This window comes from Equus caballus, chromosome 2 (assembly GCF_041296265.1).
Source record: "Equus caballus isolate H_3958 breed thoroughbred chromosome 2, TB-T2T, whole genome shotgun sequence".
In the NCBI taxonomy this organism is placed as follows: domain Eukaryota; kingdom Metazoa; phylum Chordata; class Mammalia; order Perissodactyla; family Equidae; genus Equus; species Equus caballus.
This window is the reverse complement of record NC_091685.1, coordinates 6,195,178-6,215,412: the sequence shown is the minus strand read 5'-3', so window position 1 is coordinate 6,215,412 and position 20,235 is coordinate 6,195,178. Positions and strand designations below refer to the sequence as shown.

Here is a 20,235-nt window from a genome sequence, read left to right as displayed (position 1 = left end):
GCCGCCTATCCCTGGTAGGAACCTCTCTCCTGTAGCGGACGGTAGGTGGAGGGAGGGCTGGGTGGCGTGCTATTCACACATTCATCCAACCAATGCTGTGCTGGGCACCATACTGGTACCCAAAGCTGAACTAGGCACGGTGCCTGCACCGGGTTCAGCCTAGTTTAGGAGGAGACGACTCAGAAACAGCCCATGGCATCCTGAGTCAGGTCCCTTCGGCATCGGGTCCAGGCTCTAGCGCCCCTCCCCGCGCACCTTCTCAGGTCCTTACCACCACCCATCCCGCGCAGGTCTCACGTTTAAAACGAGGAGAGAGGACGGGATTGGGGTGACGAGACAGTGCTCAGGGTAAAGAGCCCCTAGTGGGCAGAGTTCTTAAGTCGGCTTCCTCATAGGCTGCCGGCCCCACCTATCCACGGGGCCCTGGATTAGGGGTCAAGTCCTTCACCAACCAGCTACCTCCAGGGTGACGCTCCCATGCCCAGAACCCGACAGCCGAACGGAAGGGACCAGTAAGACTACTCAAATCTGTACTTCAGATAAAGAACAAATATCTGTTCTTTACTTATACTAAAAAGCATTTGTTTATCTGAAATTCAAATTTAACTGGGTGTGCTGTTTTAGAATTTTCAAATTCAATTTGATTCAATTTTGCTATGTCTGGCAACCCTGGCCTGAGGCGACTTTCCTCAGAGCGAGGTTGTGGGTGAGGCTGGTACCCGGACTTCTGAACGCTGTCCAATTTCAAGTTTTGGACTTGCAACTATCTTTTTTTTTTAAACCAAAGCTAAACATAATACTTGATTAATGGTCTAATGCTTTGAAAAGCCACAAATCATAGAATTTTGGTGCTGAGAAGGGGGTTTTGAAGCTCTGCTAGTCCAGCCAACTCATTTTATAGCTGAGGAAGGTGAGCCGGCGAGGGAGGTGACCTGCACAGGATGCGCAACAGTGCGGGATGGAGCCAGGCCTCCTGGTTCCCTCTACCACCGTTTCCACGCACTAGAAAATCTGCTTTAAAAAATATACCCATCGTGGCTACGTGTTTTTAATTAATTTTAATCCACGTGTCTGTTCTGTAATTTGAATGGCATCGAATGATAAAAACGCGGCCCCTTCCTCTCCCGTCTCTCCCAGCTCCCACTTCCCAAAAGTGACCTCCTCTAGCTGTTTCCCTTTGCGTTGTTATTTCTAAACAATATGGTTAAAATACTATTTCTAGATGTATCTTTTTGACGTCTGTTTACTTCCCTGACACGACAGATGAGGACTTAGTTCCTACTGCCTTTTCCTCCTACCATTTCACCATTTTCTCAATTTTTGGTTAAATTAATAGTCAAGGTTTACAATATTTTGATCATAAAATATTGTTGACTATCGAGCCAAGTAATATGCTACAACCATGTCTCCTTTCTTGTACAACTTTCATTTTTTTTTCCTGAAGTTAATAGTTAATCATTTGCCCTGTTTTCTGTGAACAACTCATTAATTTCTTCCAAATGTGTTATCTATTTTTAAATGCCTAACAGTATTTTCTATATACTTAAGCACATTAGTTTGTGTTTTGTTTGTTTTGCTGAGGAATATTCACCCTGAGTTAATATCTGTGCCAGTCTTCCTCCATTTTATACATGGGTGGCTGCCACAGCGTGGCTGACAAGTGGTGTAGGTCTGCATCTGGGATCTGACCCTGTGAACCCAGGCCACAGAAGCGGAGCTTGAACTTAACCACTATGCCACAGGGCTGGTCCCCATCAGTCCCTTTTTATGCCCCTGGGACCTCAGTCCAAGAGCTCTCCATCTTCCTGTTCCAGTTTGGACAGATTGGTTGTCATGGGTTTCTTCTTCGCTGTCATTCTGGAACTTTCTCCTGTATGGGATCCCCTCTTTCCTGGATCCCTTCTCTTCTTAGTTTACTTCCTTGTTTTGCTGGAACATCTCCTTTAGCAGCTTCCTCAGTAAGGGTGAATGGGTAAAAATGAGTCTTTACATGATTACCTCTGATAATAGCCTGGCCATATATAAGATTGTTTGTGTAGAAGAATTTTCCTTCCAAATTTCAAAGGTATTTCCTCTTTGTCTTCTAGATGCCAGTGTTGTTTAAGATGTTTGGAGCCATTCTTACTTCCTATTCTTTACATAAGACCTGTTTTAGTCCCTCAGAACCATTTAAGGATCATCTGTTTATCTCCAGTTTTCTGTGATTTTCATGGTGGTGTACCATGGTATGAGATATTCTTCTTTCTTTTTTAAAATTAATCGTGCTGTGCATACCTTTCACTTCTGAGAAACTTTCTTGTATTCTCTGTGAAATTTTTCTCTCCATTTTTTCTGTTAGCTCTCTTTAAAACTCTAACCAGAAAGTTGGATTTGGGGCATTCTAATTTTCTTATATTTTCTTTTTCTCCTTTCATCTCTTTTCGTTTCAGTTTTTGAGAGATTTTTGCAACTTGACCCTAGCTCTTGACATTTTTATCTCGGCTCATTTATTTTTAATTTCCAGAAGCTCTTTCTTGTTCTCAGATTGTTCCTTCTTTTTGCATCCCACTCTGTCTTGTGGTCACTCTCTCTTCTCTCATCTCTCCAAAGAACTTAAAGAAGATTGTGGGGCCGGCCCTGTGGCCGAGTGATTAAGTTTGTGCACTCTGCTTTGGCGGCCCAGGGTTTCACCGGTTTGGATCCTGGGGGCAGACGTGGCACCGCTCGTCAGGCCATGCTGAGGTGGCATCCCACATGCCACAACTGGAAGGACCCACAACTAAAAATACACAACTATGTACCGGGGGACTTTGGGGAAAAGAAGGAAAAAAAGAAAAAAAAAGAAGATTGGCAACAGATGTTAGCTCAGGTGCCAATCTTTAAAAAAAAGAAAAAAAAATTGGAAGTTTTCGTCTCCTCTCTGCACTGTCTCCGCTTCGTTGGAGACCCTCTTTTCTGTTTGTTTCGTCTCTGTCCTTCACGTAGGAAGCTTTGACTTCGGCTTTCTGCTCACATCAAATGTGAGGTGCTAAACTTCCACGTGTGTGAGCAGAACTTGTCGACCGATGGCTCCTGGAGGAAGGATGGTGATCTGGCTCTCACAGGGGTAGGGTGGGATGGGGGGGGGAGTCTCCTTTGCAGAAGTTGGGATCCTCGAGGCTTCCCTGAGAGGGGTCTCTCCCTACCTCTGACTGGGGGTGGGGCTGGGCCTATTCCCAGCTGACAGCAGTCTTATGGGGACCCCACAATCAGAATGCGGATGCCAGAATTCATTTGACGCCTCACCACCTCCCGCCCTGACACACACAGGTGAGCCTAATATCCCTGAGTCACCTCCTCTGGTTCCCTGGGCCGGGCAGTGGGTAGAGAAGGTGGACGAGGAGCTCCCTGATCACAAGGACTGAGAGGGACCGAGGGGTCTAACTGCTCCTGTTACAGAATTCCAGCCAGTGCCCCTGACGTCAGCCCCCAGCCCCCCTGCCTGCAGCACCTGCATTCCAGACCCAGAGCCCTTCTGGAATTCTCCAAGACAAGCCGACAGGGCATCTACTTCCACAGACACAAGGTTTTAGCGTTCTGCGCTCTGCTAGGTGAGATATTCAACTCTATCCACTTCCCATCCTGCCTAGTTTTTTGTCGTCCCTCAACTTCCTTTTCTCAACCGCCTCCTTTGATAAGTCTCTTTGTTCTTGGGAGTTCACATCTTTAAGAATTCCCTTTCTGTAACTTTAGTGGAATTCCAGGAAGGAAAGGAGGAGGGGTGCAATTGTAAATTCACTATGGTTTAACGGGAGCTCGCAAAGTGACCTCTATTTTTACATGAGAAACTCATTTCCAAGGATAAAATGTTGTGATTTTGTAAATTTTTGTCACAAATGGGACATTTTCCCATTTTGCAAATTGTTTATGATTTTTGCCAGTTGCATAAGCTTACAAAATAAGAAGGGTTCGGTTTCTGAGTCACAGGCAGAGATCAAACAAACAACTCCTGGATTTCAAAGTAAGATGCCGAGAAAGCCAATTCCTGCCAAATAATTGGTCTGAGACTCACATCCTTCCTTCAGTTTATCTGGCAGGTTAATCCAGACCGGAACATACTTGCATTTCCAAACAGATGGGAAGGCAGTTTTGGCAAAGGAGGCCCCAGATGAGTTTGGCTTTTGATAATAGGCATTCCAATTTGTTTTCGCAAAATCATCTTCCTGCAGAAAAAATATTTTTTTTTGCTGAGGAAAATTAGAGAAAGTAGATTGCAGATTGTTTGTGCCATCGTCAGTTTAATTCAGCAAATAGTGAGGGTTCTCTCTTGACAGGCACTGGGCTGGGCTCACATTTGGGTTCAAGAAAGTCCGGGTGATCTTCAGCAAGTCAAAGTCTGAGGGGAGGAACGGACACCCACACAGACAGCTCTGAAGCAGGACAGCAGAGGGCTGGGCATGGGGTGCATGCAGGAGCGAGGATTATCTCAGATGTGGGCGGGTCTGGCAGAATGTTCCTAAGATATGGAACACGAGACGGTTGGTGAGGTAGATGGGACTTGGACAGGAGGCTAAGGGAGGGAGGAGGGAAGTCACGTTCAGGAAGCTCCCACTGCACGCCTGGTGCTGGTGAATCCTTGCTTACTCCTCATGAGAATTCTAGGAGACGTATGGTGTCCTCACTCCATTTTACAGGTAAGAAAACTAAGGCCAGAAGCCAGATAGGATTTTGCCTAGGGCCACACAGCCATTTACTGGTAGAGCCACAGTTCAGGCTTCCTCCGCTTTCACAGCCCGGGCCTGTCCCTCAATAACTGAGAGGGGCTCTGGGCTCGGGAGAGGTGTTCTCCTGTTAATGGAAGACAAAAGCTGAGGCCTTGAGCGCCAGCTGTGGAGATGTTAGATATCAGTGAACTGCACCAAGAGGAATTTCGTGAAATCGAGGATCTTCCAGGAGCCTGTTGACGAGACTCCCTCCTTGACCAAACTTTAGACAGGCTACTCAGAGCCCGCTTTTTCACTAGGCCTCATCCTCGGGCCTTGTCTCTGGCCTGCCCAGCCCAGTTGTAGCAAAAATCCTGCTAAGTCAGTTTAGTGAGAATCCTGGTAGGTGGGTTTAGGAAGAATCCTCCCCCTGAGGTCTCCTCCTAGTAATTTCCTATCCCTTCGCCCCCGGCCATGCTCGTTGGCTGTAAATCCCCAGCTGCCTCTGTTGTATTCGGAGTTGAGCCTGATCTCTCTCCCCTGTGGCCTTAGTCTTGACACCTGTCACAACAGTCCTGAAAAAAGTCTTCCTTACCGTGTCAGCACGTGTCAGAATAATTTTCCTTTAGCACCATGTGAATGTCCCTCCGTCTCCTGTGCGAGGCGGGTGCTGAGAGGGAAAGGGACCCTTCCCCTGGCGAGGCACCTGCACCCAGCAGTTACACAGGCCTGAACCCTAGGGCCTGCCTTGCCTCCCTGTCCCCCAAGGCCACATCCAATCAGACACCACATCCTGAAGGTCCCTCTTTGGGAAACAATTCTCCTATCTGCCTTGTACGTGCCCCTGTCATGTCTCACGCCTGCAGCTCCCTCCCTGGGCCCCCTCACTGTTTCATCCTCCACGCAGCACCAGCGGGATCTCTCCAACCTCAGGTCTGACGGCATCCCTCCCTTTCTCGTGGGCGCCCCAAGTCCATGCGTGGTGATGGGACCTAGAGGCCTGACGGCCCATGATCTCTAGACCCTGCCTCACAGTGTACATTCCAGCTGCCGTGAATAGCTTGCTCCCCACCCCCCCCCCCCCGAATCTTTCATGCCCCGGTGCCTCGCTCTCGCTGTTACCTCCGCCTAGAATGCCGGTTCTGGTCTCGATTCACACGAGCTGCTTTAGAAGGTGTCCTCAACGCCTGCTTCGCGTTCTTCCGGGACTCGTTCTTCCCTCCCCCAGCTCTGAGCCCTGTGGTTATTCTAACGAGGCATCCTTGCCTCTCCTTCACCTGGTGATGCGGATTTGTAACCACTTCCCAGCCATTTTACTGGACCTCACTCTAGTCCCTCAACGTATCTGTCACACCCATATTACAGATGAGAAACTGGGACCCAGAGAGGCAGTGACTCGCCTGCTGTCATGTCGTCAGGGAGCCATGGAGTGGGAACGTGACTTCCAGATCTCTCAGACCCCACACCCCTCCTGGATGGGGCCCCGTGATGCCCCGGGTGGCTGACCTGTGGTGAGAGGCGCCGGGTCCTCAGGAAGAAGCCGAGGAGGCAGCCCACGGTGACAGATAACACAGACAAGATGAGCAGTCCGTTCCGCTTGCACACGTCTCGCCCTCGGGCCAGGATGGCCCCCGGCACCATGATGAGCCCAGCCCGCTGGCACAGGGCACGGCACCATTCCATGCACGAGGGGCCAGCCAGGGGCACAGGGTCCCGGCTGGGGGCTCCGGCTCCTCAGCGGGCAGGTGGTCAGGGTTGCTAAGCCCAGTCGCTAGCCCCACAGCAACGGCCTGTGTGGCTGCCCCAGAGGAAAGCCGCAATCCTATTACCAACCACATCATTAGGAGCCGGGAGCAGATTAGGGCCTGGGAAATTAGAGCAGGCCACGTGGTCTGGGGGTTCAGACCTCAAAGCCAAGTGCTCCTCTTAAACACGGGAGGGGACAAAGGACCGGTGGGAGGCACAAGAGGGACATTCGCTTGATTTTTATCCCCACTTCATTCCAGAAAGAATTGAAGGCAAGGCAAGAAGACACCAGCAATTGCTAACATTAATTCAGCATTTACGTGCACCAGGTGCTGGTCTAGAGGCACATTACTTGTACTAGCACATTTAATCCTCACACCAGTCCCAAGAAGTAAGTGCTGTATGTACCATTTTACAGATGACGAAACTGAGGCAAAGAGAGGTTGAGTAACGAGCTTGTGCTGCTGAGTGCCAGGCCTGCTCTCATTGCTTTGCCTCTGCGAACATAGGGAAGCACCCCAACAACCCTAGGATTCCACCTTCATTTTCCTGAAAGGGAGACTGAGACCCCAGGAGCCAAGTGCCCTGGCCGTGGTCACAGAGCCAGCAAGTAGCAGAGTGGCATTCAGCCTGCGTGGGTTTGGTGTCCCCCACAGGAACAGGTGGAGGGGTTCAGAGGTGCCCAGCAGTGTTGTGGGGAAGGTAGGATTTGAGTCCAGTGGGCCTAAGTTCAAAGTCGGGCTCTGCCCCGACAGTGACATGCGTCATTCATGTCTGCTTTAAGCCTGACACTGGTGACCCCGTAGGATCTCAAGCCTATTATTTTTTTAAAATTTTTTTTAAAGATTGGCACCTGAACTAACAACTGTTGCAAATCTTTTTTTTTTTTTCCTGCTTTATCTCCCCAAATCCCCCCTGGTACATAGTTGTATATTCTTAGTTGCAGGTCCTTCTAGTTGTGGCATGTGGACGCCACCTCAGCGTGGCCTGATGAGCGGTGCCATGTCCGCGCCCAGGATGTGAACCGGCAAAATCCTGGACCACCGCAGGGGAGCACATGAACTTAACAACGTGGCCACGGGGCTGGCCCCAAGCCTATTATTTTTAAAGATGACAGAGCCCAGGAGACCTACATTCAAGTCCCTGCTCTGCCACTTAATAGCTGTGTGACCCTGGGAAAAGCCATTTAAGCGCACTGTACCTCAGTTTCCCCATCCATAAAACAGACACAGTACTAGCATCTACTTCATCAGGGCTGGTGCAACACGCCATCCAGAGAGCATCTGGGAAAATGACAGTGAACTGTAGCAGGCTGAACGGGGAGAGGGCTGTTAGGGTCATCATCTACATCTGGTGTTTTTAGAGAAAGGATTTCTTTTTGCTGTCCTTGTGCCCTTTACAGCCAGAGGGAATTAACTCTTCTGTTTCACCGGGAGCCTGTATTCTCACTACAGTCAGGCGGCAGCAGGGAGCCGGTCTGTGGTGGGAGTGGGGGTGAGGTGTGCACCGGGCTGCCTTCCCTGACACAGGGGACGGGGCCGAGGATGGAGAGGACGGAGCCAGGGAACTGCTCGGGGTCCAGGCAGAGGGGGCTGGGGTGCCGGGGACCCTTGGATTCCAGTCCCAACTTTACCAGCTCCGTGACCTTGCCCTCCCCCGGCCTGGTCTCGGCCTCCTCAGAACCAGAGGAGCAGGCTGGGTGCTTTGTAAGGACCGCTCGGTTTAACAGGCCAAACTTCTGCAGCCCCCTCTCTCTGCCAGCAGCTGTGGGGGTGACGGGGAGGTGGATAGGTGGGTACAAGTCTGAGGGTTTTTTTCCCTCCCTCCAGCTCCAACTCTTAAAAGTGAGAATTTCCTGATACACTTTCAACCCCAACAAACGCCTCGTTTTCCGATTAACCGTGTGGTTCAGTTACTGTCTGGAAGAGAAAACATTCTGGGTGGACATCTGGATTTGGGGTTCCATCGATGCCCAGGCCTGGCCTTCAGCTGTGAAGTGGATGAGTCTTCCTTTCCACTTCACCCCCAAGACTCTGATTCCCCACATGGTTCCTGCCTCCACCCTCCCACGCGACACCACCACCACCTGCCTCCCAGATTCTAGACCTTTCTTTCCATTGCTCCCACTGTCTTCAACAGGGGAAATTACAACTCATTCACAAGCAAATGTGCTTAGAGCACCATCTCATGTCACCCCTCCTGAGTACTGGGGACACAGCAATGGGGTGACATAGTACTTGCCCCCAGCGAGCTTATAAGGAAATTGAGGGGCTCTAAGAAAGGGCTGATTCACACTAAAGGATTAAGTGACTGATAATGAACTTACTAAGGATATTTGCAAATTAAATAGAAAGGCTCCTGGATAAGAACCTTTCATAGCTCCCCTTTGCCTATGGAATCAATTGGCTTAAAATGTTACCAGATATGCAAAAAGATTTTTTAAATTAAAAACGAGTTGGGAAATGCTGGATGAAACAAAGTCAAGCAGGTTCTTTACTCCAGGACACCTCGAAGTCAGACTGCTCAAGTTCAGATCTTAGTTCTACCATTTACTAGCTGTGTCACTTTGGGCAAATTTCTTAACCTCTCTGTAAAATAGGAAGAATGCAACAGACCCTAGGTCACGGGTTGTGATGTGGCTCAAATATGGTGATGCATGCCAGGCGCTTCTCGCGTTGTCTGGTGCCTTGCTGACACTCGCAGTGGTTACCATCAGCCTTAGCAGAGCCTTTACAGTACTAACGTGTGTTGGAGGAAGTCTCCAGGTAGGGGTACAGAACCCCAGCCCATCGCTCTGTATTTGGGGAACATACTTTGGAAGACTCCAGCCTCCAGGATGAAGTCCCTGCTCCTTAGGGGAGTGTCTGAGGTTTGTTCACTCCCCAGCTTTCCAGCTCCTCGGCGCACCCCTCCAGCTCTCACACCTTGAGCTTCCTTGGCGCTGTGCCCTGCATCCGGCCTCCGCGCTGTGCCCATGCTATTTCCTCTGCCTAGAAAGTCCTTCCCTCTGTCTCTGAAGTCACAGGCAAACGCGCATCTTCCCTGACTGCCCCAGACACAGCAGCCCCGTTCTCCTCCCGCTAACTCAGGCCCTTCCTCCGTCAACACCTGGGATTAACCCCAGGCCCCTTTTAAGTGGCTCTGACAAGGAAATAAAAAAATCTATGCGACTAAGATTAAGTCTCTGTTACCATGTCATTCGAAAACACCTTGGGGGATCATCCTCAAAGCTGGAGAATATACTGGGGGACCTACTGGGACCCCAAGGAGCAAGGAGTTTCCCTCCAGAGCAGCTGAAACGGATGGGCAGCAGAAAGCCCCGGAGATGCTTCTTGAGAGACTTGAGCCGCCCAGACTAAGATGCTACGGGCAGAGAAGAGAAGCGGCGTCGTGAAAGCAGCCCCGAGTCACAAAGCGCATGGGCGGCGCCCGCTCGTCTCTCACGCGGCGGCTGGGGGCTGGACCTGCGCGCAGCGGGGGCGGTTTGCCTGCTGAGGATCCGTGCTTCTCCAGGACCGCAAAGGGCCCCACTCAGCCCGGGGAAGTGGGTAGGAAGGCTTCCTGGAGGAGGCGTCACTTAGTCAGAGACCTGACTAGGCCTGGAGTTAACCCAGGGCAGGGGGTGCTGGTCGAGGGAGAGATAAGAGGAGGCCTGTGCCGAACGAGGAGCCCTGACTGGAGGGTGCGAGCTGGATCCGGGAACCACCGCGAAATCGGGGGCGGGGGTGGCGGCTGGCCTGGGGCTGTCTGAGCGCCCAGCTGGCTTCATGGTGACAACGGCTCCGGGTTTCCTGGCCGCTTTCCAGAGACACTCCAGAGGCGCCTTCATCTCCTCCCGACGGGGCTCTCCTCCCCGAAGGCTCTCTGTGCGCGTGGACGGCTAGCCCACGCGCTGGGGATTCCTGCGGGCTGCCGTGAGGGGCCGTGCTGACCCCGCCCAGGCTGGGCCTGCCCCGCTTTGCTCGGAGGATGGGGCCAAGCGACTCAGGAGGCAGGGCCTCTCATGTCGCTTTCCTCCTTCCCCTTCCAGCCCCTCCTGTCTGGATTTTTCATAAGCAGAAATTGGGCCTGATCACCCAGGAAACCACGTAGCTGCTATTGGTTGAGCACCTACTATGCGCTGGGCTCCGTCAAAGAGCCACCCAGCAGAGGGAGCCAGGGAGCAACTCAGCCCCCTCCCTCAGCACTCACTGAATCAGTCAAACGTCCCGGGGACAGGGTAGGGGCTCAAGTTCTGGATCTGTGCAGTCCAATACGGGGGCACTAGGCACACTAAATGAAAATTAATAGAGTTTAAAGTTCAGTTCTTTAGTTGCCCTAGCCACATTTCAAAAGCTCAGTAGCCACACGTGGCTAGTGGCTACCGTATTGAACAGCGCAGTGACAGAACATTTCTGTGATCACAGAAAGTTCTATTGGACTTTCTAGAGTCACAATGAGCCGAATTCAAATTTCAGATCGTTCCCTTGGAAGCTGTGTGACTTTGCCCAAATTAGTGAACCTCTCTGACCCTCGTTTCTGCATCTATAAAAGCCTGTGTTCTTTACATGCATCACACTTCCACCTATTGGAATATAGTAGTTAGAGCAAAGTATAAAGTTAAAACCCCCAGCAAGTTCAAATTACGTTTCCAAGTTAGTTAGGACTCTTGTTAGCAAATAACAGAAAATTAAATCAAGCTGGCTTAGGTAAAAAGGGAATTTATAAGCAAAGCTGACTACAATAATGCGTGGGGCCTACTGCAAAATGAACATGTGGGGCTTTTTGTTCAAAAAGCAGGAAAAAAAGTGCATTAAAGGTACTAACATCTGAAGCTTTTTTCTTTCTTCCACAGTCTCTTTCTCATCTTATCATGGTGTTTTTTATTTGCTCCTTAATGTCATTCTTAAGTAAATAAACATTAAAAATTTAAATTATTAGCATGAATTTTCCCATTCGTCTTTATATTTGCAATGCCAGTTTGGTTTTTTTTAAAGATTTTATTTTTCCTTTTTCTCCCTAAAGCCCCCCGGTACATAGTTGTGTATTTTTAGTTGTGGGTCCTTCTAGTTGTGGCACGGGGGATGCTGCCTCAGCATGGCCTGATGAGCGGTGCCATGTGCACGCCCAGGATCCGAACCAGCGAAACCCCAGGCCACCGAAGCAGAGCGTGCGAGCTTAACCACTCGGCCACCAGCTGGCCCCTGCAATGCCAGTTTTAAAAGCAAATAGAAGAGCATTTAACTTGTATGCAGAATCACCAAAATGACACAATTTGTATTTAGTAGCTCCTATGTGTATATGGATTTTGTTCTTAACCAGAACAGTGGAAATGCTGTACGAAACTAATTCAACTGTCTCTATTTCACTTCTAGACACGTTCACGTTCTACCAGTGCGCTCTCTCCCTTTGGCTTACTAGGAGCAAGGAAGGACTGGAAAGAAAAGGAACCCTGGGCGGCCCTGACTTTCGTTTTTCTTCTCTATCGTGTTCAGTATAAGGAGTTGGGTACTGCAGGGAAGTTACATCAATAAGAAAGGATATAAGGGTCAGTGGTCATGCCTGTTTCTTAGAATGCCATTGTCTCCTTTGTGTGTTGGAAGCAGGTTCTGGTTCGAGGAAAGCATGGTTTCCCAGGGCTGTCAGCGCCTCTGCTTACACAGTTGTAGGCATAACATGCTCTCCTTGCACTCGCTCTGAGTCTTGCTGAATTCCTGTGCATCGCCAGTTTACCAGAGTGCTGAGCCCATGGGGCATCCTACACACTGTCTGCGAATGGAGTGAAAAGCAACACGTGGACCCTTATATTTCTTCTCTGCTCACATGCATATCCGTTGTCCTCTCAGACTTTGCTTACAAAACACAAGCTCAAAGGTAAAATTATTAAGAATTTAGAGGTAGTGACAGCAGAGCGTTAAACCAAGCATGGCACTCTTCTGATGCCCGTGAAACCAGTCCTGTTCATGAGCCTGGATGGTGAGGCTTTCACAGAATCAAGGACAAGAGTAGGCTTGAGCTGCAAAGACCGCTGAGCGAGGTGCTTGACTGTTAACAGAATTCTCCCTCTCGCCAGCTCTCCTTTCTGCGTGCCTGATCCGCTCATGCAGTCTCCATTCAACATGTGTTTGCTAAGAGGTGGTGGAGGATAGCAACTGGGGGCACAGACTGAACCAGGCTTGTGTTTGAATCCTGGCTCCTAGACCAACACTTGGTGTGACTTTAGGCAAGTTACTCTGTGTCTCAGTTTTCTCATATGGAATATGGGGACAATAATGTTCTAATAGGGTTCTTTTGTGGATTAAATGAATTACACGTGTGAAGCACTTGGGCCAGTTGTCTGATGGTAGTAAGCACTATATACACGTTCCCATATTACCATTATTACTACATGCCAGGCATATTCTAGAGACACAGCAATAAACAGGAAGAGACAACAGTCTCTGCTCTCATGGAGCTCACAGTTTGGTGGTGACATCTGTGCCACATTCTTCTTTCTCCAGTGGAGAACTGGAGCATTTCTGCTACTGCTCCTGGTCGACGCAGAGGAAACATGGTTACCAGCAGCTCTGTTTCACTCCAAGTCCAAAATCCCAGGGAAGCTTCTGAGTGGCCCATCTTGGACCAATCACCTGTGACCAGGAGGGGCAGAGGGCAAGGTCACATTGTTTACAATTGCTGCTTCTGTGGTAACCCTGTAGCTGTGTGTAGTAGCAGTTAGAAAAGTGGGTACACTGGACAGACACAGCAGAATATTTAGTACATTATCCTGGTCACTTGACTCTTGGCAAGGTGAGAATCCACAGGGAGCCCTGGAGACATTCTGGTCCACTGTCTGAGGGCCTGAGAGGGAAAGAAGCCTGGGCAAGGCCACCTGGAAACCGGGTGCCAAGTCAGGGGCCTTCCCCTCCCTACTCAGCCCTCCCTAAACCCAGAAACACTCCTCAAAGGGTCCTTCTGCCACTGGTTGTTATTTCGTAGCCTGTCTCCTTTATGTGCAGAATTTGCTCCTACCCCCTAACCTGCACGGCAGTAACTGTGTGGACCCTTTTCTGGAGCAACCGCCCCCCCCCCCCCCATTACCACTTCTTGTACCACCTGTGTCTGCGCTCTCGCTCCCTGCTGCCTCTGGCTGCCAGGCGCTCATTTCCTTTGGGAAGGTGCTGAGGTCAGTGGTTGCTGCCTGCGGGAGGCCAGACAGGGGATGCAGGATAGCTGTCTGCAGAGCCGCAGTGCCAGTGACTGGGGAAAGACTGACTTGGGCAGTTGGGACCACAGATGTTAGGGAATCAGATTAAGGAATTGAACAGGGAATGGACTCAGCCTTGGTTTCTGGAAAAAACTCTCATCTCCGAGATGAGAGTGGGCCGAGGCCCTTGAGGCTCTGGGCAGAAGTGAACGAGTCAGGAGAAGGGCCAAGATTTAGGTTCTTGTTCCGACACTGCAGAATGCTCTCGGGGAAGTCATTTGACTCCCTGAGCCTTAGCTTTCTCACCTCAGAGATGACTCCTTGCCTCTGGAGCCTATGATAAGGCAGCGAGATAGGCAAGCCTGGGTGGGGGGAGCACAGGCCCTGGTGTCGGACAGACCTGGATTTAAATTCCAGGCCCACCACTAACCAGGGGCTTTTAGGCGTGTTGCCTCCCTGCTCTGAATCTCTATTTATGATATGAGGATATTAATTATTCCTAATTCATAGGGTTTGTGGAAGTTTAAATAGCATCTCACATGAAATGTAATTAATACCGATGTTGGCATGTGCTAACTGCTCAACAAATGGTTGCAAGATATAGAGACCCTAATTAAGAAAGCAAACAGGGCAATTTATTCAAAAGCTCTTTGACCTTCCTCCTTCCATCACATTACTATTTCTAGTGCCTAACTCCTCAGCATTTTGGAATCTGACAACTGTAAATATTTAAAGATGGAATGGCTGCCTCTGGAGGCAGTAAACTCCTTGTACCCAGGGAAAAACAAACGAAAGCTAGGCAACGTCTTGGGGGCCTGGAGCAGAAGGGAGCCAAGCAACGGATGGGAGGGGGGTGAGGGCAGGAGAGCACTGGGCTCTAGGCCCTCAATGGTCTTTTCCAGACCCTCTCTCTCATAGTGCCCACCGACCCCCAGATCTGGGGATGAGGCGGTGACCCCTCAAAACTCTCATCTGGGTAACACTGAGGAAAATCCTGCTGAGAACTGGCTGCCAGGACAGCCCATGACCAACAGGTCCCTCCACGTCATCACGCATGCCTGTGTTTGGATGATTTCCCCTCCGTAGAACTGGCGGGGGCGGGGGGGGGGCTTGTCCCACAAGAAGAAACGGTGCAGACGGCTGGCTACTCCGAGCCCAGCTAAGGAAGGAGCGGCAGTGATCCCCAAGAATCTCGGCCGGGAATGAGCCTCCACAGGGGCAGAGGAGGAGCTCAGGGGAGCAGCTCTCTAACCTCCCCTGCTGGGCCTTCTCGGACACCCAGGGCAGGCACCAGAGCTGGCACAGCCACAGGTTGGTCAGCGGATTAAGTGATTCTCGGCTCTGGGAGCAGGGCGAGCAGTGCCACCCCGTGAGGGGCATGGCAGAGGCTCTGAGGGAGGTCCTGCTTTAAAAAGCACACTCAATATCATCATTTTATTTTTGGAAAATAAACAGAAATCCCCTCTTCTTTTACTCTATGAACCACAGAGTAAAGCTCAACAAAACCTTCTTGGCTAGAGGTGCTGTTTCTACTTATAACCCCAGCAGCCAAGAGAATTCCCAGGGTTGGGGGAGAGGAGAACGTTTCCCTGTAAGGTCCACGCCCGAGTCTCTGGGGAGTGTGAACATTTCTGTTCCTCCGAAGATAGTATGTGTTCAAAAGGGTCAAGGAACTCTGATCCAGACCCAGTGATGTTTACAGAGGAGGGAGGAGATGACAGCAAGGGAAAGGGACTTACCTGAGGGCAGAAGTGAGCTGGCTCTGATCTGCAATTACATCTCATCTTTTCTCATTGTTAAGTCCAGGGCTTGTTAATTGATTGATTGGTTGATGGTGAATGTGGCACTTGAGGACAACAATATGGGTAATGGTGCTCAGAACCTTTAGCTATTAACTCAAGAGTCAAGAGGTCAAGGTCAGGGTTGAGGTCCTGTTGGGGTCAGTAGGGCTGGCTTGGCTCCCTGGCTCCTGACAGCATCCAAACTCTTAGGAGGGGGTACGGGTCAGGGCAATTTCACTCTAGCAGAGAGCTGGTGTGTTTCCTTTGGCCCCAAGACATGGTCACTAAAATCTAAGGATGCCGCAACTAGGAACATAGGTCTTGGCCATCTCGTGTGCTGATTGTTTAAAAGAGGAGTTTTCATTTTATTTCTTTTCTCGTCTCCCAAAAATGACCTCTCTCCCAAATTTTATGTTTTTTCATTCCATTGCTTTCCTTCATAGGTTTGAATATATTATTTAGACTTGCCTATTTTTGAACTTATGTACATTGAACCGCATTTCATTTTTTTTCGCTCTATGTCATGCTCTTGAGATTCAATGTCATTCAGTGTAGCCGTAGTTTGTTTTTTTCTGCTATGCAGCATTCCTTGATATGAATGAATATTATTGACTTATCATGTATTGTTGGTGGACATTTGTGCTTTTTCCAGTTGTTGACTATTATGAGCAATGCTGCTATAAACATTCTTGACTACAAGCGCACATGTGCCAGACTCTCCCTAGGTTACACACATAGCAATGGAATTACTAGGTCATAGGTCATGCAGATGTTCGACTTTACTCGGTCATGCCACCTGTTTTGACAACAGTTACTTTTATCAGTTGATACACTCATCCACAATGTATGAACGTTCCCATTGCTCCACGTGCTCCCCAACATTTGGTATTGATTTTTAACTCCTGCCAATCTGGTGGGTGTGAAATAGTATTACATTGGGGTGTATATTTGCATTTCCCTAATGACTGAAATTAAATTTGGGTGGTTTTTTTGAGGAAGATTAGCCCTGAGCTAACATCTGCCACCAATCCTCCTCTTTTTGCTGAGGAAGACTGGCCCTGAGCTAACATCTGTGCCCATCTTCCTCCACTTTATATGTGGGACGCCTGCCATGGCATGGCTTGACAAGCAGTGGGTAGGTCCACACCTGGGATCCGAACTGGAGAACCCCAGGCCACCGAAGCAGAACATGCGCACTTAACCACTGCACCACCACGCCGGCCCCACCTACTTAACTTTTTGTTATTTTTTAAAAAAGCTTTATTTAGGTATAAATTACGTACCACATGATTCACCCATTTTAGGCATACAGTTCAATGTTTTTAGTAAATTTACCGAGTTGTGCAATCATCACCACAATCTTATTTTGGAACATTTCCCTCATCCCCAAAAGACCCCTCATGCCCATTTTTAGTCAATCCCCGCTCCCACCTCCATGCTTAGGCAAACACCAATCTGCTTCCCATCTCCACAGACTTGCCTTTTCTGGACATTTTATAGAAATGGATCATATGCCATATGGTCTTTTTTTGTTATTTGACTTCTTTCACTTAGCTCAATATTTTTGACGTTCCTCCATGTGCGTAGCACACATCAGTAGTTCGTTCCTCTTATTGATGGACGGTGTTCCGTCGTGTGGATACAGCACTTTTTGTTTTTCCCACTCACCAGTTGATGGACGTTTGTTTTGTTTCCACTTTTTGGCTTTTTTGAGTACTGTTGCTGTGAACTTTCACTTACAAGTCTTTCTGTGCACGCATGTTTTTGCTTATCTCGAGCAGATATCTATGAGCTGGATTACTAGGTTGTTAAACATAAATTTATGCTCAACTTTTTAAGAGACTGCCAGGCTGTTTTCCGAAGTGAATGCACCATTTTACGTTCCTGTCAGCAAAGTATGAGGGTTCCAATTTCTTCACATGCTTTCCCATAGTTTTTACTGTCTGTCTTTTTGATTACAGCCATCCTAATGGGCGTGAAGCGACGTCTCCTTGTGGTTTTAATTTGCATTTTCCCAATGACGATGTTGAGCATCGTTTAATGTGCTTGTCAGTTATTCATAGATCTTCTTTGGTGAAATGTCTATTCAAATCTTTTGTCTGTTTAAAAAATTACGTTGTCTGTCTTCTTGAGTTGTAAAAGTTTTATGTATTCTGGATACAAGACCTTTACCAGAATTATGATTTGCAAATATTTTCTCCCAGACTGTGGCTTATCTTTTCATTTTCTTAATAGCGACTTTTAAAGTACAAAAATTTTTTTATTGTCTGATTCATCACTTTTTTCTTTTATGGATCATGCTTTTAGTGTCACATTTAAGAACTCCTTCCCTAATCCAAGGTCAAGAAGATTTTCTCCTACGTCTTCTTCTAAAAGTGTTATAGTTTTAGCTCTTAAATTATGGTCTATGATCCATTTTGAATAAATTTTTGTGTGTGGTGTGAATTAAGGGTCTAAATTCATCTTTTTGTGTGTGGATATACAATTGTTCCAGCACCATTTGTTGAAAAAACTTGTTATTGACGTCTAATAACCCTACTGTGGGCGGAGAATGAGGACATATGATAGTAATCCTTTGAGGTTTGCAGAGATTTGCTTTATGACCTGGTAAATGTTCAATTTTCATAAATGTTCCAGACGTGCTTTGAAAGAATGCATATTCTGCAGATTATGTGTGCAGTTATATGTATATCCATGAAATCAAACTTGAGAATGCATTAGTTCGAATCTCCTCTATCTGTACTTATTTTTGCATCTATTTCATCTATCAGTTGCTGGTTGAGGCCCTACCACTGTGACAGCGGATTTGTCTTTTTCTCCTTGTCCTCCTTTTGATTTCTAATATATATATTTTGTCTGTGTTACTAAATTTCATACGTTTTCCTTGTGGTTTGATCATATTATCGTTTTGTACTGACCTCCTCATCTCTAGCAATATTTTTTGCCTTAAATTCTATTTGTCTGACATTGACAGCTTTCAGGGAGAAAGTCCAGGGACTGCACACTTGGAAGATTTGCTCTGGTGAGGTAATAAATGCACCTACAAACACGGTTAGCCTCTTTGCACAGCCCCCTGCCTGCTGGCCAGGCTCCCATCCTTATGTTCATCTAGGGACGTCCTAACTGAGTGGGCAGCGTCTAAGGACATCCTAACTGAGTGGGCAGCATCTTTCCCTGGGGATGCCAGGGAACACGAACAATTTTTAACAGGTTATTCAAATCATCTGTTGTTTGGTATAAGGAAGCAAATAGGTGACAGAGAAAGAAGGTTCTGACTTCTGAAGCCACACAGCCCTAGGAGACTTCCGAGTGCAGACAGAAGTAGGTGTAGGTCCTGGAGGAATGTGAAACGTTTGGGTTCTGGATTTCTTTTCTAAGGCACACTATCTCCACATATGTGGACTGGAAAGCACGGAAGCCGAAGCCACTGCCAGCTTCTCCTGCAATCCACCCTGGATACAACAGAAACGCATGTGCAGCCATATTTTAACAGACTCTGAAGCAGCTGGACTGGTCAGGCAAAGCGGAGTGAGACCTCCCTACCCAGACATCATCCCGCACACACCTAGGGCGAGAGTGCCTCCTCCTCCTCACCGGTAGATGCTGAATAACTTTCTTGGGCTAGGAGAGGAGACATCTGCACCCTGAGAGAAATAACCTCCCCCAGAGTGGATGCAGGCCTTGGTCTCAGCCAATTCACCAACACCCTTATTCAGCACGAGTTCCGTGCTGAGTCCTTGGCATACATGATTTTATCCAGTCCATACAACAAACCCGTCAGCATTATTTTACAAATGAGAACACTCAGGCCTAAATAAATGGACTTTTCAGTGGACACTCAGCTGGTAAGTAGCAGAGCCAGGATTTGGAACCCAGTCCTTCTCATCTTCCTGTTTGAAGGAGAAACCAGAGAACCTGGCTTCTTTAGAGAAGAGTTTTTGATCCATGTGGAGCGGCCAGGAGAGCAGGCACTGGCAGGGGGAGGCAGGTGTGGCCATCTTTCCTTCCACCCCCTTCTGAGCCCTGGTACTTGGTGCAGGGGGACATCAAGGTGGCACAGTGGGCCCAGAAGTGACAGGAACGTAGGTGTAAATCCTGCTCCACCTCCCTATCAGCTGGGTGACAGTGGGCAAGTCACTTAACTTCTCAAGAACCCAGTTTCCTCATCAGTAACTAGTGGGGCTAATAACAGTTTCCTGTTTAGAGGGCAAGCGTGAGTATTAAATAGCACTACACACAAAATACACATGTTCTAATCGTGTTTTCTTAGATTCTGTATTTGTCTATTTGGCATTCATTCATCACAGGACCAATTACATTAACTATATTTTCTTGTATTCTTTTTTTCGTTTTGTTTTGGTTTTGGTTTTTTGTGGGGCTTTTTTTGAGGAAGATTAGCCCTGAGCTGACATCTGCTGCCAATCCTCCTCTTTTTGCTGAGGAAGACTGGCCCTGAGCTAACATCCATGCCCATCTTTCTCTACTTTATATGTGGGACGCCTATCACAGCATGGCTTGCCAAGCGGTGCCATGTCCGCACCTGGGATCCGAACTGGTGAACCCCGGGCCGCTGAAGCATTAACCGCTGCGCCACCGGGCCAGCCCTATTTTCTTATATTCTTGATGCTCTACAATTTGGGGGCTTTACAGATCCAGGAAGAGACTGCCCCTCCCAGGGCTGGCTAATCCCTAAAGATAATAACAACCTGCCCATGAGGATGCCTTTCATATGCAAACTAGCCAATCCCCAGTCTCTACCCTATCAATCACCTCCTTATCTAACTCTCACACACCAAGCCAATTTTTCCCCTGCCCTAAGTCATCCCAGGGCCAGGTACCAGACACCTAGAGCCACCTCTATAGCCCCAAACCCACCAGAATT

The 20,235-nt window shown here is 48.5% G+C and overlaps 1 protein-coding gene across 1 annotated transcript in view; it reads right to left on the bottom strand.

Annotated features, from left to right (window-relative positions):
* Positions 1-6,379, bottom strand: part of SLC1A7 (solute carrier family 1 member 7) — a 46,733-nt gene extending 40,354 nt beyond the window's left edge. Inside the window, exon 1 of the mRNA XM_070259952.1 lies at positions 6,168-6,379. Within this exon, the coding sequence (XP_070116053.1) occupies positions 6,168-6,344 (177 nt within the window). The 5' untranslated portion in view covers positions 6,345-6,379. The remainder of the gene's footprint in view (positions 1-6,167) is intronic.
* Between the last annotated feature and the right edge of the window lie 13,856 nt (positions 6,380-20,235).